Source organism: Oncorhynchus masou, chromosome 6 (assembly GCF_036934945.1).
Source record: "Oncorhynchus masou masou isolate Uvic2021 chromosome 6, UVic_Omas_1.1, whole genome shotgun sequence".
Classification (NCBI taxonomy): Eukaryota; Metazoa; Chordata; class Actinopteri; order Salmoniformes; family Salmonidae; genus Oncorhynchus; species Oncorhynchus masou.
Window position 1 is genome coordinate 54,070,389 of NC_088217.1, and position 25,988 is coordinate 54,096,376.

The 25,988-nt window shown below is 42.8% G+C and overlaps 1 protein-coding gene across 1 annotated transcript in view; it reads right to left on the bottom strand.

Moving 5' to 3' along the window:
* The window catches only part of LOC135542291 (metabotropic glutamate receptor 4-like), a 281,114-nt gene that overhangs the window by 50,595 nt on the left and 204,531 nt on the right, over positions 1-25,988 (bottom strand). Inside the window, exon 6 of the mRNA XM_064969153.1 lies at positions 18,962-19,162. Within this exon, the coding sequence (XP_064825225.1) occupies positions 18,962-19,162 (201 nt within the window). The remainder of the gene's footprint in view (positions 1-18,961; positions 19,163-25,988) is intronic.

Below are 25,988 nucleotides of genomic sequence, written 5' to 3' on the forward strand. Positions count from 1 at the left end.
GTTTCACTGTGTGTTTGTGGGTGATTGTTCCTGTCTCTGTGTTTTGCACCAGATAGGGCTGTTTTCGGTTTTCGCACGTTTGTTATTTTGTTAGTTTATCGTGTATAGTTTCTTTAATTAAATAAAATGAATAACAACCACGCTGCATTTTGGTCCGCTCCTCCTTCCCACAACGAAAGCCGTGACACTGTTTTATAGTTGCTTTGGCCCTCGTGATTCAACCTCTCATTAATCTGTACATGAATAGTATGTCACTGCTCTGAATACTACAGTTGAGTCTCTCTGGAGAGCAGAAACAATATACAGTAGACAATATACCAACAATCATGAGTTAAATGTCAGGTTCGACAGACACGATAAGCTGATTCAACTTGATAGAGGTATGTGAGTCTTGTGCGATTGTAATGTTCACAATGCCCCAATGGTATTCCGTGCAAAGGTTAAGAAAATATTTCAATGGGAGATTCTGTTTGTTACAAACTAAACATTGGAATTCAAAGAACAAAACATTGTGTCCTATCCCTGTCTCTCTTTCCTTAATGTTTCACATCAGCACTGCCATGTGCTCATGTGTGCTCTGTGTTAAATTACAGTACTTTTCCATTCACTCTCTATTTTCAAACTCATTATTAATTCTCTGATTAAGTAATACTATGAATCATCAAATCTGTGACCATGGCACCTAACGAGGACCTTAGCGACCTCCGCTGGTGCACGTACAGACAAGCACACAGAAGGCTACACTAGAGAGATGGAGAGATCATGCAGTAAGCTGTAACTCGGGTCTAGTCGGTCCACTGACTACTGTTTCTAGTTTAAAAGGTGATTATTATGGTTAGAGTTATGATCATTAATCCAACATGTGCTTGTTTTGCATGACCTTGCAGGTGCGACACCTTGGTGGATAGAAGGCAGCGCAGCTCGCCACAACACACAAGTCATTAATACCTAATGAAATGTACATCATGAGGCCCATGTGCAGAAATATCTTCCACTACACTGTGCTCTCCTGCTCTCTCCCATACGCTCTCTCACTCTCGCTCTCACCTTCATTCTGTCTGCATGATTACTCCATTTCAGTAAATTAAACTTGTACAAGTGCTCTCCAGCTGGGTTGTAATACGCAGCGACCAGACTCATGAGAAGAGGACCTTGGTTAATGGCCTCAGAGTACACCTTTTACCATCTAAATGTTTTGTACTAATGAATTTATGATACACTATTTACTGTAATTTGCTATCCTGTATGTGTACACGTAATTGAGAAACAATGGAACTACTATTCACACCCCTTGATTTTTTTCACTTTTTGTTGTGTTACAGTCTGAAATTAAAATGGATTACATTTATTGTTTTTTGGCCACTAGGGTTTTTGTATGTCTAGGGTTGTTGTAGGTCTAGGTTTTTTGTATTTCTATGTTGGCCTGATATGGTTCTCAATCAGAGACAGCTGGGGATCATATTTAGGCAGCCTTTTCCCCCTTTGTGTTTCGTGTGATCTTGTCTATGTGTAGTTGCCTGTCAGCACTCGTTTGATTAGCTTCACAGTTAGTTTTATTGTTTTGTTTGTTCAGTGTTTCATTCTTTAAATAAATAAGAATGTACGCATACGACGCTGCGCCTTGGTCCGATCCTTATAACGAACGTGACAGAAGATCCCACCACAAATGGACCAAGCAGCGTGTACAGGAGGAGTGGACTTGGGAGGAGATCCTGGGCGGAGCAGGAACCTGGACGCAGGCTGGGGAGTATCGCCGTCCGAAGGAGGAAATAGAGGCAACGAAAGCGGAACGGCGTCGTTACGAGGAGTTATACCAACGAGGTAGGCCACAGAAACCCCAAGATAATTTTTGGGGGGCGGGGGCACATGGAGCAGTCGGCGGAGCCGAGGAGTAAACCAGAGCCAGTCTGGGAGAAGGAGGATTCGGGGGAGAGAGAAATGGGGGAGTTGTTGAGTTGGTGGAGGACGCACAGATTTAGAATAAAGGAACTTGTGGTCAGTTTGGTGCCACCTGAGTCAGCTCTCTGTACTCGTCCTGAAATGTGTGTTAAAGTTCCGGAACAATTGATGCCGGCTATATACACCAGGTCTCCAGTGTACCTTCAAAACCCAGTGTGTCCTGTGCCAACTCCTGTGCACTCCCTCAAATGCACTTTCCCATCAGGTGTGTCCTGTTCCTACTCCTTGCACTCTCCCTCAAGTGCGTGTCCCCACTCAGGTACGTCCTGTGGATCTTCCCCGCGCTCGCCCTGAGGTGCGTGTCATCAGCCCGGTACCACCAGTGCCAGCACCATGCATCAGACCTCCACTGCGCCTCCACAGTCCAGATCTTCCGGCGTTGGTCCCCAGTCCGGGGCCTCCAGCGACGGTCCCCAGAGTGGGGCCTCCGGTGGTGGTTCCCAGTTCTGAGCCTGCTGCGATGATCCACGGTTCCTCCGACAACAATCCCCGGTCCGGTTCCACAGGAGAGGGATCAATGTAGGGAGCGGGGACTGCGTCCAGACTGCGTCCAGACTGCGTCCGAACCCTCCTCTATCGGTTCAGGTATGCGGCCGTGAGTCCGCACCTGGGGGGGGGTGGGGTACTGTCACCTCCTGACCTTAGATATCTCTGTTTTCTATATATTTTGGTTAGGTCAAGGTGTGACTAGGGTGGGTAGTTTTTGTATGTCTAGGGGTTTTTGTAGATCTATGTTGGACTGATTTGGTTCCTAATCAGAGACAGCTGTTTATTGTTGTCTCTGATTGGGGATCATATTTAGGCAGCCCTTTTTGGGCTTTTTGGGATCTTGTCTACAGTTAGGTGCCTGTATGCACACTAGTAGCTTCACCTTTCGTTTGGTTGTTGTTTTGGTGAGTTTCAGTTCATTAAAAAAAGTGGAATTCTATTCACGCTGCGCCTTGGTCTCATCATTACGACGATGATGACACCGATGCTGTTATTTCTTTTTTAAATCCAACGCATAACTGAGTACCAATCTCCATATTTTTAAGCATAGTGGTGGCTGCATCATGTTATGGATATGCTTGTAATCGTTAAGGACTGGGGAATTTTTAGTATTAAAAAAAGAAACGGAAATGAGCTAAGCACAGGCAAAAGAGGAAATTCCAACAGGTATTGATTCAGGTATGAATACTTATGCAATGAGAATTCTGTATTTCTTTTTCAATACATTTGCAAAAAAATGTTACCTGTTTTGACATTGTCATTATGGAATTTGTAAGTCGCTCTGGATAAGAGCGTCTGCTAAATGACTTAAATGTAAATGTGTGTAGATGGGTGAGAATTGATTTGGCCGTGTGCTTAGAGTCGTTGTCCTGTTGGATGGTGAACCTTCGCCTCAGTCTGAGGTCCTGGAGCAGGTTATCATCAGGGAGCTCTCTGTACTTTACTCCTTTCATCTTTGCATTGATCCTGATTAGTCTCCCAGGCCCTGCCGAGGAAAAACATCTCCACAGCATGATGCTGTCACCACCTTGCTTCAGGTTCACGTCCTCCAGACGTGATATTTGGCATTCAATCTTGGTTTCTTCAGACCAGAGAATTTTGTTTCTCCTGGTCTGAGAGTCCTTAGGTGCCTTTTGGCAAACACCAAGCAGGCTGTCATGTGCCTTTTACTGTGGAGTGGCCTCCGTCTGGCCACTCTACCATAAAGGCCTGATTGGTGGAGTGCTGCAGAGATGGTTGTCCTTCTGGAAGGTTTTCCCATCTCCACAGATGAGCTCTAGAGCTCTGTCAGATTGACCATCGGGTTTTTGGTCACCTCCCTGACCAAGGCCCTTCTTCCCCGATTCCTCAGTTTGATAGGACGAGCAGCTCTATGAAGAGTCTTTATGGTTCAAAAGTTAGTTAATTTAAGAATGATGGAGGCAACTGTGTTCTTGGGGACCTTCAATGCTGCATAAATGTGTTCGTACCCTTCCCCAGATCTGTGCCTTGACACAATCCTGTCTTGGAGCTCTACACAAATGAACCCTGGCTGAATTGAATCCTAGACCTGTGTGAGTAGCGGATATACATTTTAGGACCAGAGTACTAGGTATTGTAATGCAGCAGCGACAGTCGCATGGAACCTTTTGCCCGTTGTAAACAAGCTAGCTTGCTTACGTCATGTAGAATGTGCGTATCGCAAATTGCATCTTGGAACAGTTATTTTCAGGTGTTGTGACAGGGAAAACATATTTTGTAAAATTCTCACAAACGCTCCAAGAAACCGAACTAGGGAACTGAATATCATTACACCTTTAGTGTAAAGTCATTGGCTGACGTGAAGGCTAGATCTTCAAGTTCTTGTGAAAAACTATCAAATCTGACTTCTGAAGGGGCGTCACGCACCTATTATTTTCGAGAGGGTACAAAATACGTAAGGATACAAAATACGTGAGGCTGGACAGGGGAGAGAGGCCGGGCCCGGATCGGGGCTGGCCGCCCTAGGAAATGTAACACTTTTAAATCACCTGAAACAGATTTTTATTGCAATCTAGATCCATTATCATCTAAGCATTCCTCTTTACATGTTCCATTGTCATTTTAATTAATGATGCACATTGATTCTTTAAGAACTTTTATATCTTAGTTTAGTAGAACTGCCACATGTAAGGGATAAACGCTGATGTTCCGTACAACCCAATCGCTCCAGTTGTATCCGTTTTTAAGTTCCTTGGCATCAGACTTGATTCCAACCTCTCTTTAACCTCTTGGAACTCCCCATCCCGGATCCGGGATCGTGACTAAAGCCTCAGGCTCAGTAGCATAACGCAACGTTAACGATTTCTGAAAATCGCAAATAAAATGAAAATAATGCGTCTGCTCTCAAGCTTAGCCTTTTCTTAACAACACTGTCATCTCAGATTTTCAAAATATGCTTTTGAACCATAGAAATTGACTAATTTGTGTAAGAGTATGCAAAGCTAGCATAGCATTTTGAGTAGCATTTAGCACGCAACATTTTCACAAAAGCCAGATAACCAAATAAATAAAATCATTTACCTTTGAAGAGCTTCTGATGTTTTCAATGAGGAGACTCTCAGTTACATACCAAATGCGCAGTTTTTCCTGAAAGCGTCTGTGTGTAGGAGTAGGAGAAATCGTTCCGTTTTCTACATTGCGTCTGGCTACCGAAACGAACCGAAAATTCAGTCACCTACAACGTAAAACTTTTTCCGAATTAACTACATAATATCGACCGAAACATGGCAAACGTTGTTTGGAATCAATCCTCAAGGTGTTTTTTCACATATCTCTTCATTGATATGCAGTTCGTGGAAGCTTGCTTTCCTCTCTGTATCCCATGGAAAAATACTGGCAGCTGCCTTTTGCGCACCAATTTCGGCGCAGGACACCGGGCGGACACCTGGTAAATGTGGTCTCTTATGGTCAATCTTCCAATGATCTGCCTACAAATACGTCACAATGCTGCAGACACCTTGGGGAAACGACAGAAAGGGCAGGCTCATTCCTCTCGCATTCACAGCCATATAAGGAGACAATGGAAAACAGAGCCTCAAAAATCCTGCTCATTTCCTGGATGCCGTCTCATCTTGGTTTTGCCTGAAGCTCACGTTCTAGGGCATGCACAGAAAATATCTTGGTAGTTCTGGACACGTCAGAGTGTTTTCTTTCGAAAGCTATCAATTATATGCATAGTCGAGCATCTTTTTGTGACAAAATATCTTGTTTAAAACAGGAACGTTTTTCATCCAAAAATGAAATAGCGCCCCCAGAGCATCAACAGGTTAAAAAGCAGGTGAAAAAGGTACCTAAAATAATCAAAGTCAACCTAATGTGACGACCCACTCTGTCTGCCAAATTCTTTCTCTTTGCTCTTGTTTTCCTTAATAGGATGTTGTTGGGCAGAGCAGGGAGTGTTGTCAGCGAAATGGGACACACCTGGGCACAGGTGTGTCCCGGGATAAATACACCTTTCCCCCATTCATGGAGAAGACTCTCTCCATGCAGACACACTGTTGGATTTTGGTTGTGGCCGTTTTGTTTGTTTGCTTTGGCACCATTCAACACCCCCCCATTATCACATCTATGCACGCAACTACTCACTTACTCTACTGACTACTGACACCATTGTTAATTGTATTCAGGTTACTTCAGTTAATAAACATATTTTTTGCTATTCCTTGATCTCTACGTAGTCTCCTTTTTTTGTTACGTTCTTCGAGCCGGTTCGTGACACTAGCTCATTTCCAAAACATTCTGAACTGTTTGACGACAACACAGGCAGCAAAACTGTACTTAAATGCTATGATACTCACCCACAACATACTGCTTGACTAGTTGGTCCCAAGCTTGCTGTATAACATTAAAACCCACTCAGTATGTCTACAAACAGGCTCTCAATGTGCTTGGGCCCAATATCCATCATCACTGTTACATCCTCAAGCATGAGCTCCTGCGTTGGGAAAATCTTGTGCAATAGACCGACGCATATCTTGTATTTAAGATCCTAAATGGCCTATCTTACCCTCCACTTAGTACTTTTGTCAAACAGAAAACCCAAACCAATGGCAGCAGATCCACAAGGTCTGCCATGAGAGGTGATTCTGCCTTAAGGAAAAACACCTCTAGTCAATCTGCTTTCTCTGTGAGAGCTTCCCATGTCTGGAACACACTGCCATCAGACATACACAACTGCACCACCTATCACACCTTCAAAAAAAACATATAGACATTGAAAAAGGACAATCAGACTTGTGAAAATAATCCATGGATGTGTCTTGCCACTTTCCATGTTATCCATTGTCTGCAGTTTGTGAGGTGTGGAAACACTGTTTGCTGCTTTTATGTATTTTGTTAGGTTGATTTTTGTGCTATTGCTCCGTCTGTGTGCTACGTGTTGCTTGTCCTATGTTGCTCTGCATGTGCTGACTGATCATTCTTTGTCTGTATTGTTATTTTAGTTGTTTTTATTAACCTGCCCATTGATGCGGTTGAAACCGGCTCTAAAACCGGCACTTGCTGCATTGCATATCGAACACTAGGTTAAAAGCTACCTAAATAGTTTGCTACTAGCAAACCTGCCAAATATGACAAGCAAATTCTAAAATATCAGTTGCTGAAAACATCTGGTTAAACTGGAAATATGTGGGAGGATTTGACAGCTTTAGCGGCTGAGGGGACAAGATAAATTGCATGTTCATCACTCACCGCTTTAGGTCATCAGATGCTCCAAAAAAATGTCTCTGCAAAAATCTATGCAAGCTAGCTAGCTATATTTCTTCCTCATTGGAATAATGTATCCTATTTCAGTTTGTGTAGTTGATTTAGCTTTCTGTAAATTTGTAGCAAGTACGGTCTGCGCATATTGCATCATGATTGCGACGTGTCCCAATATATTTTCCAACTGTCTGTTTTTAATGTCCATTCTAGAATGCCCTTCTAGCCAATCAGAAACGAGTATTCAACAATGCTGTGGTATAAAGTATCATAACAAGTATTAGAGCAATCAATTTGAGTTGCTCCTAAAGTCTAGCAACCTTGCCAGCAGGCACGCCAGCTATGATAGTTAGACAAGGTACTCTAACTTGATTGAAAGCCTGAAATGGCTTTGTAGCTAGTTATGAGGTTGAGAGATGGTTAGCTAAAGCCAACTTCATAAATTGATAGGTGGCAATTATTACAGAGAAACAAGAAAACACTTTTGTTTTATTTATTCATCAAAAATGACTCAGGCTACAAAGCTTGATCAAATTAATTCACAAACATACCTCATGTGAGTCCTGCCCATCACTGGAAGCTCAAATCAAATCAAATGCTGTGTGTGTCACTCGACACACTTGTTCTCCACTGGCGGTACTATTTGCAGGTCCTGCCTTGCATATCTTTGCTCTGTGGTGCACCTTTGAAGGGACATAGGAGCCTGGTCCAGTCAGTGTGCTTACTCCGTAAAATATCACTGACAGATCTTTTTATAATTAATAATGATAAAACATAGGCTTAAAAAGAAGTTTAGTAATTAATTTAACAAAAAATCTAAAGAGGAAAGTGCCCCATATTGGCATTGGTTCTAAGTTTGTCAAACTCGTTCCACAAAGGACCGAGTGGAAGTGGGTTTTCACTCCTCCTTTGTACTTGATTGATGAATTAAGATCACTAATTAGTTATGAACTCCCCACACCTCTTGTCTTAAGTCAAAGGAAAAAACAAAAACCTGGTTAAATAATGGACAGAACACGTTGGGTTATTTTGACCCAGCCAGTTGGGTTGTGTGAATAACACAAATTGGGTTGTTAGGATTACCCAAACATGTGCTAATTTAACCATCAGTTGGGTATTTTTTTAATCTAATGCTGGGCTGATTTAGAACCTGGGCCTTTTTTAATATAATACTTAGGTTATTTTCAAGAGGTCTGGCTTCTTAGGGGTATGTCTTTCAGCTAGATCTTATTGGCCACCCATGAGCACAAATGCCATTGCTGTCCATGATGTTAAGTTTGTATACTGCAAATGCAACTTAAATAGCATTATGATTATTTATTATAATAAGGTATACCACCATCCCAACAATGAGATTTACATGGTCTTTTATGGAACTAATACACTTTTGTAAGTGTCATTGAAGATACAAAAAATGTAAATGTTCAACCTTAACATGTGATAACAGAACAGATGAACAGGAATGGCATTTATTCTCATGGGTGGCTAAAAACAACTGTCTGAAAGCCGCGCCCCTACTAAACTATGCCTCCAGTCTTCTGATCTCAATAACCCAGCAGTTTTTAAAGAAACAACCCAATGAAGTGACCCAGCAATTGGGTAAAACAAACAACCTAATATGTTTTTGTGCACTTCACTGAGAAGATGGAAAAAGAAGCACACAGTGCTTTGTCATTGTTCCATAGTCATTACTGCAGTGTCTGCGGAGACTGACAGTCAAAGGCCACTGCATTCTGTCTGCAGGTACAAATAAATAAATAGAGGTACAAATAAAAAATACAAAACAAAACAAATGTTTCTTAGATGCAGAACAGTGATAGAAAGCTTCATTCAATCGCAGCCTATTGAAATGTCAAGCTAGTCTTTAGAGCATGAAAAGAGAGAGAGGTATGCACAAGATGGGAGGAGGTGCTAGGAGGGGTTGGGACCAGGGGCTAGAGTGAGGATGGAAACTGTGATTCCTCTGCCTTGGCTGCTGAGTGAGCAAAAAATGAGAGATTTGATAAGTGGTGTTTCTAGAAAGATAATAACAGCAAGACATCAAAGAACCTACTTAGTACATACTTATTGAAATGACAGAAGGATAAGCATTCTCACATTTGAAAAAAAACAGGAGTTCTCTCTCCTACTGTGTGTTGAGATACAGTTGAAGTTGGAAGTTTACATACACATAGGTTGGAGTCATTTAAACTCGTTTTTCAACCACTCCACAAATGTATTGTTAAACAAACTATAGTTTTGGCAAGTCGGTTAGGACATCTACTTCGAGCTTGACACAAGTCATTTTTCCAACAATTGTTTACAGACAGATTATTTCACTTAAAATTCACTGTATCACAATTCCAATGGGTCAGCAATGTGCATACACTAAGTTGAATGTACCTTTAAACAGCTTGGAAAATTCCAGAAAAGTATGTCATGGCTTTAGAAGCTTCTGATAGGCTAATTGACAGGCGACAGGCGGCAGTTAGCCTAGTAATTAGAATGTTGGACTAGTAACTTCACAAAATAGATGGCAGTATGAGGGAGGAAAATTATGTGGTTATATTGAAGCAACATCTCAAGACATCAGTCAAGTTAAAGCATGGTCGCAAATGGGTCTTCCAAATGGACAATGACCCCAAGCATACTTCCAAAGTTGTGGCAAAATGGCTTAAGGACAACAAAGTCAAGGTATTGGAGTGGCCATCACAAAGCCCTGACCACAATCCCATAGAAAATTTGTGCGCAGAATTGAAAAAGTGTGTGCGAGCAAGGAGGCCTACAAACCTGACTCAGTTACACCAGCTCTGTCAGGAGGAATGGGCCAAAATTCACCCAACTTATTGTGGGAAGCTTGTGGAAGGCTACCTGAAACGTTTGACCCAAGTTAAACAATTGAAAGGCAATGCTACCAAATACTAATTGAGTGCATGCAAACTTCTGTCCCACTGGGAATGTGATGAAAGAAATCAAATCTGAAATAAATCATTCTCTCTGCTATTATTCTGACATTTCACATTCTTAAAATAAAGTGGCAATCCTAACTGACCTAAGACAGTGAGTATTTATTAGGATTAAATGTCAGGAATTGTGAAAAACGGAGTTTAAATGTATTTGTCTAAGTTATTGGTAAACTTCCGACTTGAATTGTATATAGATAGTCCAGAGTGGAAGTCCACCAATATTCCAAGATAAGATTGTTGATTGTCGGCCGCCAGAGATATGGCCGCCACACTATGAGTAATTACATTACCACAATGCTTTGCTTGGGAGGCTATTGTCATTTGACCTTTTTGTCTTTTGTACTTGATCCTGGATGCTTAAAACATGACATTGTTTAAAAGGAGTGACACATTAGACCCTGTATGAAAGCTCTACGGTTAAAACTCAGACTGGGTAATAATTACATTTCAACGGAAACCCCCCGAAAACCAAACACAAAGTCAACAAACGGACAAAATGTTTTTTTGTTGTTGTGTGTTTTGGTTGTAAATACTTATCTGATGAGAAGAAGATAAATATTGGTTTTAGAAATTGCCCCCCAGTGTGCTATCCCCATCGCTCAGGTTGTTGGTTGTACGAGGCCATGTTAAACATACTGATGTGTGCTGCTGATGATGCAACAGGATGACGTTGCGTGTAACCCAGAAGCAACCCACTTGTGTGGCACAGCATCTACATGCAGATTGGTCTAGTTGTTAGTGTAATTAGTGTCGTTTCCCTAGATGGTGTCTTCAAATAAGTCTAGCAAACACATGCAGTTGCTGTTTTGATTTATCTCCCCTGAGGTGATACATGCTTCTCACATATACAGTACAATGGGGTCTTTTGTAATAAATGTAATAAACAGCCCCCATAAGTGTTTTCTGCCAAACATTTATTAAATACGTTTCACTAGGATTATGTATTTCAAGGGGCTGCCCCCCTTCAAGGGCTATTCTGTGCTCTCCAGAGAGCAGCATTTTTTTCTCTCCATTTAATCGATTTGAAACTAATCTCTGTAATACCTAGAAAGATATTTCCTCTATTTGTTCAAGAGGCCCTCTCTTGACATTTTGTTACTTGGAAGGAATCAGAAAACAGCGTTTTTATGTGGGGTTTTTAGTCTCTTCCTCGCCTCCTCTCCGTTTAGATATATGTCTTCAACCTAGGGTAAATATTTCGCATCATGTAAATAATCTCACTTTATGAAATAATCATAGAAAAACACCACAATCTGATGAAATGATGAGGAAATTATTGCTTTACATCGTGTATGCTTGTGTTTGTGCATACATATCCAATTGTTCTTGGGTCACTATAACTATATCTATTTTGCCAATTGGATTGATCCACTCTACCACATGGAACCCCACTAATCTACCGATGGAAACGCACAAGGTGGCTAAAAACAGACCTCCATCCTATGCTAGCTTGCTACCGATGGCCCGGCTAGCTTTCTGAATTGCCGTAACCCCAACCAACCTCACTACTCACTGGACCCTTATGTTCACTCGACTAAGCATGCCTCTCCTTAATGTCAATATGCCTTGTCCATTGCTGTTCTGGTTAGTGTTTATTGGCTTATTTCACTGTAGAGCCCTGCTCACTATACCTTATCCAACCTTTCAGTTCCACCACCCACACATGCGATGACATCACCTGGTTTCAATGATGATTCTAGAGACAATATCTCTCTCACCATCACTCAATACCTAGGTTTACCTCCACTGTATTCACATCCTACCATACCTTTGTCTGTACATTATACCTTGAAGCTTTTTTAATCGCCCCCAGAAACCTCCTTTTACTCTCTGTTCCAGACGTTCTAGACGACCAATTCTCATAGCTTTTATCCGTACTCTTATCCCACTCCTCCTCTGTTCCTCTGGTGATGTAGAGGTGAATCCACTCCTATTCCCCAGGCGCTCTCTTTTGATGACTTCTGTAACCGTAATAGCCTTGGTTTCATGCATGTTAACATTAGAAGCCTCCTCCCTAAGTTTGTTTTATTCACTGCTTTAGCACACTCTGCCAACCCGGATGTCTAGCCGTGTCTGAATCCTGGCTTAATAAGACTACCAAAAATTCTGAAATTTTCATCCCTAACTACAACATTTTCAGACAAGATAGAATGGCCAAAGGGGGCGGTGTTGCAATCTACTGCAAAGATGGACAGACCTCTGCAGGCTTACTATCCAGGTCTGTGCCCAAACAATTTGAACTTCTACTTTTAAAACTCCACCTCTCTAATAACAAGTCTCTCACCATTTCCGCCTGCTATAGACCACCTTCCGCCGCCAGCTGTGCTCTGGACACCATATGTGAACTGATTGCCCCCCATCTATCTTCAGAGCTTGTGCTGCTAGGCAACCTAAACTGGAACATGCTTAACACCTCAGCCACCCTACAATCTAATCTTGATGCCCTCAATCTCACACAAATTATCAATGAACCTACCAGGTACCACCCCAAAGCTGTAAACACAGGCACCCTTATAGATATCATCCTAACCAACTTGCCCTCTAAATACACCTCTGCTGTTTTCAACCAAGATCTCAGCAATCACTGCCTCATTGCCTGCATCCATAATGAGTCAGCGGTCCAACGACCTCCACTCATTACTGTCAAATGCTCCCTGTAACACTTCAGCTAGCAGGCCTTTCTAATTGACCTGGCCGGGGTATCCTGGAAGGATATTGATCTCATCCCGTCAGTAGAGGATGCCTGTTTTTTTTAAATGCCTTCATCACCATATTAAATAAGCATGCCCCATTTAAGAAATTTAGAACCAGGAACAGATATAGCCCTTGGTTCTCTCCAGACCTGACTGCCCTTAAAACTTGTTGGGGATAGGGGGCAGTATTTTCACTTTGGATGAATTGCATGCCCATAGTGAACTGTATCCTACTCTGTCCTAGATTGCTAATATATGCATATTAGTATTACTATTGGATAGAAACACTCTGAAGTTTCTAAAACTGTTTGAATTATGTATGTGAGTATAACAGAACTCATAGGGCAGGCAATCTTCCAAACAGGAAGTGAAATTCTGAATGCGGGTCTAATTTTAAGTCATCGCCTCTTCACTTCCAAATAAGATATGGATCTGTTAGCACTTCCTACGCCTTCCACTAGATGTCCTTATTCAGAAGAATGTGGAATGCAGCCTCTGGTGTGAACTTTGACTGTCCTGGCAGAATGCAATTTCCCTGTTGCGCATTTGTCTGTTGATATCACCATCGTTCCATTTGGCTGCAGATGAAAATGTATGCTAGGGTTGGAACATTATTGGAAATATATGAAAATAACATCCTGAAGATTGATTCTCTACTTAGATTGACCAGTTTATTCGACCTGGAATATATCTTGTTGAAGTTTTCGTCCGAGTTCTCCTGGACCAGCGTCAGCTTTTGGGCACGTGAGCTGAAAGTGCAAGCAAATGCAGCTAATTGGACACTAGTATTGGACATTATGGAACAAAACAACAATTTATTGTAGAAGTTTTTTATTGTGGAATTTGCAAATAAATTATTTAAAAATCCTACAATGTGATTTTCTGGATTTTTTTCTCTAATTTTGTCTGTCATAGTTGAAGTGTACCTATGATGAAAATTACAGGCCACTCATCTTTTTAAGTGGGAGAACTTGCACAATTGGTGGCTGACTAAATACTTTTTTGCCCCACTGTATTCCAGGAAACCTCCGATGAAGACAACTGCGAAGGGTTATACACAACGCAGGAAGGAAGGAGCAACCAGGCGCTAAGGGATATATTAGAAGCTCCATCCGAGGAGGGAACCTGGAAGGGATTCTCCTCGGTCACCCCTGATGGAGATGGGGAACAACCTCCACATCCCTCTACCGAGGTCGACCTGCCCCAGGAATTAAAGGGACAGTTTGGCACCTCGCAGTATAGAGACCCAGACCTAAGGGAGGCCATGAGGAAGGTGAAGGTGATCGACGGGAGGAACATCGACGGATCAGGTGAGCCCCCTCTTCCTTACTATGCAATCAGGCGGGGTCTCTTATACTGGGTCGTACGACGAAGGGGGGAAAAACCAGGAATTTCTAATGGTGCCTAGACCATACAGGGATACAGTTCTACAGTTAGCCCATTCCCACGTCCTAGGAAGACATTTGGCACAAGACAAGACTATTGACAGAATAATGCAGAGATTCTATTGGCCCCGGGTCACCCGGGATGTGGCCAGGTATTGTAGGACGTGTGATCAATGTCACCGAACAGCTCCACGGCCACACCTACGTAAACCTTTGATTCCACTATCCATGATAGAGACTCCCTTTGAACGCATAGCTATGGACCTCGTAGGATCCCTCCCAAAATCCGCCAGAGGACACGAGTACATCCTAGTGGTTAAAGATTACGCTTTCAAGTTCCACGAGGCAATACCCCTACGTAACATGTCGTCAAAGGGAATTGCCAAGGAGTTATTCATGATGTCCTCTCGTGTGGGTCTCCCTAAGACGATAGTAACCGATCAGGGAACCCCGTTCATGTCCCGGTTGATGAGGGACTTGTGTCGGTTATATCAGGTTCAACAGATACGTACAAGCATATTCCACCCTCAAACAGACGGGTTGTGTGAACGCTTGAACAAAACAAATAAAAGCATGTTGAGAAGAGTGGTGTCCCGAGATGGGAAAAACTGGGACATGCTTCTCCCACACTTAATGTTTGCCCTGCGAGAAGTACCCCAGGCATCCACTGGATTCTCCCCGTTTGAATTGCTCTATGGCAGACCCTGTCGAGGGATCCTCGACTTAGCCAAGGAGACCTGGGAGACCCAACCATGGCCCTTTCGATCCACAATAGAACACGTTACCCTGATGCGGCCTGTCAGCAGTGTGGCCCATAGTCAAGGAGCATATGGAGAAGGCACAAAGGACCCAAGGCCGGGCCTATGATAAGTCCGCGACCCCCCGTGAGTTCACCGTGGGAGAGAAAGTGATGGTGCTCGTGCCCACGGCCGGACATCGCTTGCTGGCGCAGTTGAGGGGGCCCTACGAGGTAATGAAAAGGGTCTCACCGGTCAATTACCTCATCAAGCAACCTGACAGGAGGAAGAAGGTCCAACTCTATCACACAAACCTGTTGAAGACGTACCATGGGCGAGAGGAGGAGGTGACTTTGATGGCCCTGGAGGGCAAAGGAAAAGAGGAGACTCTACCACAGGTGCGCCGTGGCCAAACTCTCCTGCCGGAGCAGTCAAGACAGCCAGACAAGCTGATTATGAACTTCGGTCGAATATTCTCTCCATTGCCAGGACAAACAGATGTCCTGTTCCACCATATCCACACTGAACCCGGCAAGAAGGTGCATATCCACCCTTACAGGATTCCCGAGGCTCGCAGAGTCATCGCTAGGAATGAGGTAAGGGAGATGTTGAGGATGGGTGTGATCGATCCATCGACGAGTGAGTGGTCCAGTCCCATAGTCCTGGTCCTCAAATCCGATGGTAGTATGAGACTCTGCAACGACTTTAGGGGCGTGAATGCCATCTCTACATTCGATGCGAATCCCATGCCCCGTGTGGATGAACTCTTGGAGCGCTTAGGAAAGGCCAAGTTCATCACCACCCTGGATTTGATGAAGGGATATTGGCAAGTGCCGGTGGCTCCGGAGGATCTCCCAAAGACTGCCTTCGCCACACCAGAGGGGCTTTTCCAGTATGTGAGGATGCCCTTCGGACTGTATGGTGCCGCTGCAACTTTCCAACGCCTCATGGATGCCATTCTACGGCCCCATTAAGAGTATGCAGCGGCGTACATAGACGATGTGGTCATCCACAGCGAGGACTGGGATAGTCACCTCCCGCGATTACGCGCAGTGCTCGTGAGTTTGGAAGTCACAGGGTTGACAGCCAATCCAAATAAATGCTGACTGGGCCTGTCCGAAGCGGAATACCTGGGGTACACCGTGGGGAATGGGAAAATACGCCCACAGGCAGAGAAGACCAGGGCAATTCGGGACTGGCCTCGACCCTGGACCAAGCGGGACGTTCGGGCCTTCTTTGGGATAACGGGATATGCAACCATTGCCAACCCCCTCACAAACCTCAACAAGAAAAACCTGCCAAACCAGGTAGAGTGGAAAGACGAGATGGAAGAGGCCTTTAATTGCTATAAAAGATGGCCTGTGTTCTGATCCCGTCCTACAGGCTCCGGACTTCTCACAAGAATTCATTGTGCAGGTCGATGCCTCGGATACGGGGCTCGGGGCAGTACTAGCTCAGGGTAAAGGCGAAGCAGAGAAGCCGATTCTTTTCATAAGTAGGAAGCTCAGCGATCGGGAACAGAGGTATGCTACCGTAGAGAAAGAGGACTTAGCCATTAAGTGGGCCCTTGATTATCTCCGGTACTACCTACTGGGTCAGAGGTTTGCAATAGTTACTGACCATGCGCCCCTCGTGTGGATGGCTGGTAAGAGAAACGATAACAACAGAATAGCCAGATGGTTTTTGTCTTTACAACCGTTCTCTTTCCATGTCATCCACAGGGCCGGATCGAGGAACGGGAATGCAGACGCGCTGTCCCGACTCGAACAAGACAGTGCGTCTGGGGCCCGACCTTCCGGTTCAGTCCTGAGGGGGAAGGTATGTGGAAGGACCCCCAGAGGTCAGGCTGGGCTCACGGATAGTAGCCCAACAAGGCATGGGAGACAAGGTAACCAGAGGCAATTAAGCACAGCTGACAGTACTAATGACATATTCTCCGTCCCCTATAAGAGAGAGTATGGAACCAGCAGAGAAGGGGGGAAAAACTATCTCTGAAAGTTGGCCACCGAGGCAGAGGAGCTATCCATGAAGAACCAGTAAGACGGTGACAATCTCGTGAGTTTTGTTATAGTTTAAAGATAATCGTATTGTGTTCCTGTTTTATCTGGAGAAGAAGATGTATGTTTTTCATTGATTATGTTGGGGTGTTTGTGTTAACCAAATGCCCTCAATAGAGAACTGTGTTCAATCAAGAAAACCACCTTTCCGCTTTAGAGTGACGCCCAATTACTTGGTCCGCTCACAAGACCTGTATCTATCCTACCCTGCCTTTCTAAGGTCTTCGAAAGCCAAGTCAACAAACAGATTACCAACCATTTCGAATCCCACCATACCTTCTCCGCTATGCAATTTGGTTTCAGAGCTTTTCATAGGTGCACCTCAGCCACGCTCAAGGTCCTAAACGATATCGTAACCGCCATCGAATAGAAACAATACTGTGCAGCCGTATTCATTGACCTGGCCAAGGCTTTCGAGTCTGTCAATCACCACATCCTCACCGGCAGACTCGACAGCCTTGGTTTCTCAAATCATTGCCTCGCCTGGTTCACCAACTACTTATCAGACAGAGTTCAGTGTGTCAAATCGGAGGGTCTGTTGTCCGGGCCTCTGGCAGTCTCTATGGGGTACCACAGGGTTCAATTCTTGGACCGACTCTCTTCTCTGTATATATCAATGATGTCTCTCTTGTTGCTGGTGAGTCTCTGATCCACCTCTACACAGACGACACCATTCTGTATACTTCTGGCCCTTCTTTGGACACTTTGTTAACAACCCTCCAGGCGAGCTTCAATGCCATACAACTCTCCTTCCATGGCCTCCAATTGCTCTTAAATATAAGTATAGCTAAATGCATGCTCTTTAACCGATCTCTGCCTGCACCTGCCCGCCCATCCAACATCACTACTCTGGACAGCTCTGACGTAGAATATGTGGACAACTACAAATACCTAGGTGTCTGGTTAGACTGTAAACTCTCCTTCCAGATTCATTTCAAACATCTCCAATCCAAAGTTAAAACTAGAATTGGCTTCCTATTTCGCAACAAAGCATCCTTCCCTCATGCTGCCAAACATACCCTTGTAAAACTGACCATCATACCAATCCTTGACTCTGGCGATGTCACTTACAAAATAGCCTCCAATACCTTACTCAATAAATTGGATGCAGTCTATCACAGTGCCATCTGTCTCATCACCAAAGCCCCATATACTACACACCACTGCGACCTGTCCGCTGTCGTTGGCTGACCCTCGCTTCATACTCGTCGCCAAACCCACTGGCTCCAGGTCATCTACAAGACCCTGCTAGATAAAGTCCCCCCTTATCTCAGCTCGCTGGTCACCATAGCAGCACCCACCTGTAGCACGCGCTCCAGCAGGTAAATCTCTCTGGTTCCCCCCAAAACCAATTCTTCTTTTGGCCGCCTCTCCTTCCAGTTCTCTGCTGCCAATGACTGGAACGAACTACAAAAATCTCTGAAACTGGAAACACTTATCTCCGCACTAGCTTTAAGCAACAGCGGTCAGAGCAGCTCACAGATTACTGCACCTGTACATAGCCCATCTATAATTTAGACCAAACAACTACCCCTTTCCCTACTGTATTTATTTAGCTCCTTTGCACCCCATTATATCCATGTCTACTTTGCACATTTTTCCACTGCAAATCAACCATTCCAGTGTTTTACTTGCTATATTGTATTTAATTCGCCACCATGGCCTTTTTTTGCCTTTACCTCCCTTATCTCACCTCACTTGCTCACATTGTATATAGACTTATTTTTCTACTGTATTATTGACTGTATGTTTGTTTTACTCCATGTGTAACTCTGTGTTGTTGTATGTGTCGAACTTCTTTGCTTTATCTTGGCCAGGTCGCAATTGTAAATGAGAACTTGTTCTCAACTTGCCTACCTGGTTAAATAAAGGCGAAATAAAATAAATAAAAATGTCTGGATGTCCTATTTGCGTGTGTGTACATACAGTACATACGAGCCTGTGGATGTGGGTGTGTGCACCATGAAAGTGACTGACCTGCAAAGTTAAGCATCCGGATGTGTTTGAGCAGCAGAGTGCCGTTGATGGGATCCATCCTAGAGCAAAGGCCCACCTTCCCTGGACAGAGCTCCCTGTGCATGTTGTGCAGCGCGTGGGCCATGGAATAGACTGCATCGATAACAAACTGCACCTTCCCCTCTTGTTCGTAGTTGGAGTCCTTCCCTATCCGCTCCTGATCTGTAGAGCAGAGAGAGAGAACCAAGTTAGGTATCTGAGAAATGCAATACGTTATAGCATTGGTTACCAACCCCAGTATCATCTTTTGCTTCATAGAAAAGTGGATCTGAATCATATGAAGAGCATTACATGTGATTGTTCACATTATGTTCAAAAAATAAAATGAGAAATCAGGTAGACAGACCTACATGTCTTTGAATATTATGTCAAATTACATTGTATGTGTGTATTGAATTTCTATTGTGTTGATCCTAACAGTGGGTGATTATTACATGCAGGTAGCGATTAGCCTCCATGCTGTGAGGGTTTTTAGAGTTACAAATCAAGAAAGGAAATAACATCCTTTTGCTGGTAATCAATTTCTCCATTGATAGCCTTGTCAAGCAAGTGTTAATTCAAGGCCACACTAGTGTGACTGCTACGAGGCAATCATTGCACCCATATTGAATTTGATCTTTAAAATGTGTATTTGCAATGCTCATCAATCTGGTACTAAACAATTGCAGATTCTTACTCCATCAGCTGCGGTGCCATATCAAACATAAGAGTGCACTTTAAAAACTTCTTCAGGATCGGTGTCCCGTCCTCGGGACAGTTGCGCTAACGTAGGCTAATGTGATTAGCATGAGGTTGTAAGAAACAAAAAAAAATACCAGGACATAGACATATCTGACATGGGCAGAAAGCTTACGTTCTTGTTAATCTAACTGCACTGTCCAATTTACAGTAGCTATAACAGTGGAATAATACCATGCTATTGTTTGAGGAGAGTACACAATTGAAAATGTATGAATCAACAAATGTTGAACAGATGTGCAATAGTTCATTGGATCACTCTAAAACTTTGCACCTACAGTGCTGCAATCTAGACGCCAAAGTCTAAATTCTGCCTGGGCTAGATAAATTCATTATGGCCTTTCTCTTGCATTTCAAAGATGATGGTACAAAAAAAAATTTTTTTCAAATGATCTTTTACCAGATCTAATGTGTTATATTCTCCTACATTCCTTTCACATTTCCACAAACCTCAAAATGTTTCCTTTCAAATGGTATTAAGAATATGCATATCCTTGCTTCAGGTTCTGAGCTAAAGGTAGTTAGATTTGAGTATGTCATTTTAGGCAAACATTTAAAAAAAGGGGTGGAACCTTAGTTTGTGGGGGAAAAGTCTTACAATTATCTACTTTTTATTTTAACAGGCAAGTCGGTTAAAAACTTCTTAAGGCTAGGGGGCAGTATTCTGAAGTTTGGATGACTGAGGTGCCCAAAGTAAACTGCCTGGTACTCAGGCCCAAAAGCTAGGATATGCATATGCATATGTCTGTGAGTATAACAGAACTGATTTTGGAGGCGAACTGATTTGCAGTTCCTATGGCTTCCACTAGATATCAACAGTCTTTAGAAATTGTTCAATGTTTTTTTGTTGTTGAAAAATTAAGAAGTAGTCGTATTCTTTCTAAGTGTCACTCAGGTGGACTCTAGTCTTTTTGGTGCGCGTTAATGAGAGCACGCTCCTCGTTGTTTTTCTCCGGTATTGGAAACAGTTTATTCCGTCTTAAATTTGATAGATTATTTACATTTTAGGGTACCTGAGGTTGGATTAGAAACGTTGTATGAAATGTTTGCACCAAGTTTACAGGTAACTTATTCGATCTTTTGTAGGCATGTTGGGTGAGTTGGAACCAATGTATTTCTGAATCAAACGCACCAAATAAAACAGACATTTTTGGGATATGAAGAAGGACGTTATCGAACAGAACGACCATTCATTGTGTAACTGAGACCTTTGGGATTGCAAAAAGATGAAGATCTTCAAAGGTAAGCAATTTATTTTATCGCTATTTCTGACTTTTGTGATGCTTCTGTTTGGTTGGAAAATGTTTTGCATGCTTTTGTATGCGGGGCGTTGTCCTCAGATAATCGCATGGTATGCTTTCGCTGTAAAGCCTTTTTGAAATCTGACAAAGCGGCTGGATTAACAAGAAGTTTATCTTTTAAATGATATAAGACACTTGTATCGTTATGAATGTTTAATATTACGAATGTAGTATTTTTGAATTTCGCGCTCTGCAATTTACCGGATGTTGTCAAATCGATCTAGCAGTAGGGGTCCCTAAGAGGTTTTTATGAACATATTCTAAGAGACGAATATGCATTGCCTTAGACCGCCGAGCCACTCGGGAGCCCGATACTTAAGACTGTCATTGGTTTTGTGAGCTGTATGACCTATGGTTACTCCGATATGAAGAGAGCTGATGAGAAGAATAGACAGAAAGACAGGTGGTAATGTTTGGAAGTTACTCTATGCCTATGGCTGTTTCCCTAATGGCACCCTATTCCCTATATAGTGCATTACATTTTACCAGAGCCCTATGGACCCTGGTTAAATGTAAAGCACGACATAGGGATTAGGGTGCTATTTGGGACACAACCTATGCCTATTTAATCACCACCAACTGGGCACTGTATACTCTCATAATGCCAGGTCCACAGTCACACTACCAGTTCCTTGTCAATCTGAAATGTTACAAACTCAGTGTATAAAGTAAGTCAGCAAAGTACAGTACGCAGCTAAGCCAGTTCTGTTTGACCCATTTAAAAGGGGTAAGACCTTTTAATGGAAGTCGTGGCAGAGGGCCAGAAGGCATCAGGCAAAATGCATTACTCTCCATTAGTTTAGCATCTAGGCCTTCATGCACTGACTGCCTCTCACAATTAGCTAGAAGATAAATGTTTAGTTAGACCACTGCAGAGGAGCCAATCAATTCCATTATGAGGAGTGTAAGTCTTCTTCTCAGAGAAATCACATTAGTAAACTAAAACAATTTTTACTAAAATGTTCTGTTTGTTGATGTCAAGTGACGTCGATGTCCAGTGATATGTTGGTTGATGTCATATATGTGAATCATAAATAAGTTGTCAAATATACAACATATAAGTCTTATTTCTCATAAGCGAAGTATAAGTAATATGCTGTTCAAGAAACAAGTAATGCTTTGCATAAGCGGCATATAATGTACGTAAATGCTGCATAAGGGACATTTGTTCTACAGTGCCTTGCAAAAGTATTCGCCCCCGTAGGCGTTTTTCCAATTTTGTTGCATTACAACATGTAATTTAAATATATTTTTATTTGGATATCATGTAATGGACATACACAAAATAGTCCAAATTGGTGAAGTCAAATGAAAAAAATTAATTATAATATATTATATAATATATATATATATTTTTTTTACGGAAAAGTGGTGCGTGCATATGTTTTCACCCCCTTTGCTATGAAGCCCCTGGTGCAACCAATTACCTTCAGAAGTCGCATAATTAGTTAAATAAAGTCCACCTGTGTGCAATTTAAGTGTCACATGATCTCAGTATATATATACACCAGTTTTGAAAGGCCCTAGAGTCTGCAACACCACTAAGCAAGGGGCACCCCCAAGCAAGCAGCACAATGAAGACCAAGGAGCTCTCCAAACAGAATAGGGACAAAGTTGTGGAGAAGTACATATCAAGGTTGGGTTATAAAAAAATGGGCACCATTAAATCCAATATAAAAAAAAATGGAAAGAATATGGCACCACAACAAACCTGCCAAGAGAGGGCCGCACACCCAAAGATAAGCCTGAAGGAGTTGCAAAGCTCCGCAGCAGAGATTAGAGTATCTGTCCATAGGACCACTTTAAGCTGTACACTCCACAGAGCTGGGCTTTATAGAAGAGTGTCCAGAAAAAGATGTTGTTTAAAGAAAAAATAAGCAAACACGTTTGGTGTTCGCCAAAAGGCATGTGGGTCGACTCCCCAAACATATGGAAGAAGGTACTCTGGTCAGATTAGACTAAAATTGAGCTTTTTGGCCATCAAGGAAAATGCTATGTCTGGCACAAACCCAACACCTCCCATCCATCACCCCAAGGACACCATCCCAACAGTGAAGCATGGTGGGGGAAGCATCATCCTGCTGGGATGTTTTTCATTGGCAGGGATGGTCAGAATTGAAGGAATGACGGATTGTGCTAAATACAGGGAAATTCTTGAGGGGAACCTGTTTCAGTCTTCCAGAGATTTGAGACTGGGACGGAGGTTCACCTTCCAGCAGGACAATGACCCTAAGCATACTGCGAAAGCAACCATCGAGTGGTTTAAGGGGAAACATTTAAATGTCTTAGAATGGCCTATTCATTGCCCAAACCTCAATCCAATTTAGAATCTGTAGTATGACATAAAGATTGCTGTACACCAGCGGAACCCATCCAACTTGAAGGAGCTGGAGCAGTTTTGCCTTGAAGAATGTGCAAAAACCCCAGTGGATAGATGTGCCAAGCTTATAGAGACACACCCCAAGAGACTTGCAGCTGTAGATGCTGAAAAAGGTGGCTCTACAAAGTTTTGACTTTGGGGGGGTGAATAGTTACAGTGAGGGGGAAAAAGTATTTGATCCCCTGCTGATTTCGTATGTTTGCCCACTGACAAAGAAATTATCAATCTATAATTTTAATGGTAGGTTTATTTGAACAGTGAGACAGAATAAAAACAAAAAATCCAGAAAAACGCATGTCAATTTTTTAAATTTTTATTTTATTTTATTGTTTTGCATTTTAATGCCCCCTACTCTAATGTACTTGTCCTCTTGCTCAGTTGTGCACCGGGGCTTCCCACTAATCTTTCTATTCTGGTTAGAGCCAGTTTGCCCTGTTCAGTGAAGGGAGTAGTACACAGCGTTGTACAAGATCTTCAGTTTCTTGGCAATTTCTCACATGGAATAGCCTTCATTGCTCAGAAAAAGAATAGACTGACGCATTTCATAAGAAAGTTCTTTGTTTATCACCATTTTGAGCCTGTAATCGAACCCACAAATGCTGAAACTCCAGATGCTTAACTAGTCTAAAGAAGGCCAGTTGTATTGCTTATTTAATCAGAACAACAGTTTTCAGCTGTGCTAACATAATTGCAAAAGTTTTTTTAAATGATTAATTACCCTTTTAAAAAGCTAAACTTGTATTAGCTGACACATCGTGCCATTGGAACACAGGAGTGATGGCTGCTGATAATGGGCCTCTGTACACCTATGTAGATATTCCATCTTAAAAGACTGCTGTTTCCAGCTACAATAGTCATTTACGACATTAACAATGTTTACACTGTATTTCTGATCAATTTTATGTTGTTTTAATGGACAGAAAATGTGCTTTTCTTTCAAAAACAAGGACATTTCTAAGTGACCCCAAACTTTTAACGGTGGTGTATCTCTGCTACAGCCTAAACTAAAGGCAATTTAACATCTCTGATTAGCCCATGCAACTTTGAAATGCATGAATTAAAAAGACAGGTTACGACTGTGGTAATTGAGCGCCACAGGCACCCATATTGGACAGACAAAATTTGTCATGGTTTGGCTGACACGGTTGGGCTGTAGGGCAGCCCGGGAGCGAGAGAGGGAGTGATATATCTCTCTGAGGCTGAGGCATGGCGGCCCACACACACAAACTTGGTATTGCCTCTCTCTTTCCCAGCAAGGCCTCTCTCATCTCATTGGGAGTCAGAGCACGCCCACGCACACCCGAGGCTGGCTCTCTGGCTTCAGAGAAATCCATTCAGATTAGGAGTAGCAGCACAGCGAGGGTGTCTCCCTTTACCAGGGTGCCACAGAAGCGAGTTTGTAACAGAGTGGGTTGGCTCTAACCCCGTTAAACTCTGCATGTTTGGGTTTGGCCACAGACCATGTTTCCCTTCATCGACCAGAGTACTAGGACTTCATCCATAGCCTGTCTTCATCCATTCCTTCATATGAGAACATCTCCTTATGTGTGCCTTAGGGAATATGTAGCACGTTTCGGTTGACACCCCATCATGGAACATTCCCAATTTATATGTCTTGACTTTTCCAACTCAAAATCGCCAAGCTGAAACAAATGGATGAAACAGGATGATCAAAACATTTTACAAACTGTTCACTAGACACACATGAGATTATTCTTGCTCTCCTATGATATCATCAGTTTGGTACATTAAATCCATAACTCTTTTCATTATGGTAATAGACATGATCATGGAGAAAAGATTCAGCCATTGTGTCTGTGTTGCTCTGCTGCATGCTGTTCTCCCCTGTATAAGTTAGCTGGAAGCACCAAACCCCAGGAGAAGGAGCTGGGTCTCCATTCTACCTTCCTGCTCATTTCCACCTTAATCAATATCAGCTGTGTGTCTCAGTCATTCACAGATACAAGACTAGTCTCGCTCTGTCTCCAACTCACTCGCACACTCGCTCTCTCTTTGATCACTGTGAACACACAGAGCCCTCTCAGGACATTGATTATTCCTCACCCATACCTCATGTGGTCTGCTTGAAGGGAGGTACAAAGCCTTCACCAGCACCACTAGGGGACTCTGGAGAATTACATGTGGCCCTGAAACGTGCTTCCTGAGTGGCATCCTTCCCTTAGACAAAAGGGAGAGTGGATTGCAAAGCCAAAAGAACTTTCTGCTACATCAACAAACTTCCACACAGCCTTAAAAAAACAACACTGCACCATATTTTCAGCAAACAGAGCTGTGACCTTGTATTCAACTCACACTGTCACTCAAATAAATACTCCACAGCCTCTTCACATGTCAAAGCCCTTCATCAGAGCTTCATCTTTGTCTGAACAGTATTCTCCTTTGCACATTTTGCAATTTTAGCAGCCCACTCCCCAAGCAATAGGTACAAAGATCATTCTATCGTTTTACATTTAAGTCATTTAACAGACACTTTTAACTAGGTGAGACAACCACATATCACAGTCGTAGTAAGTAAATGTTTTCCCCAATAAAGAAGTTATCAGAGAAG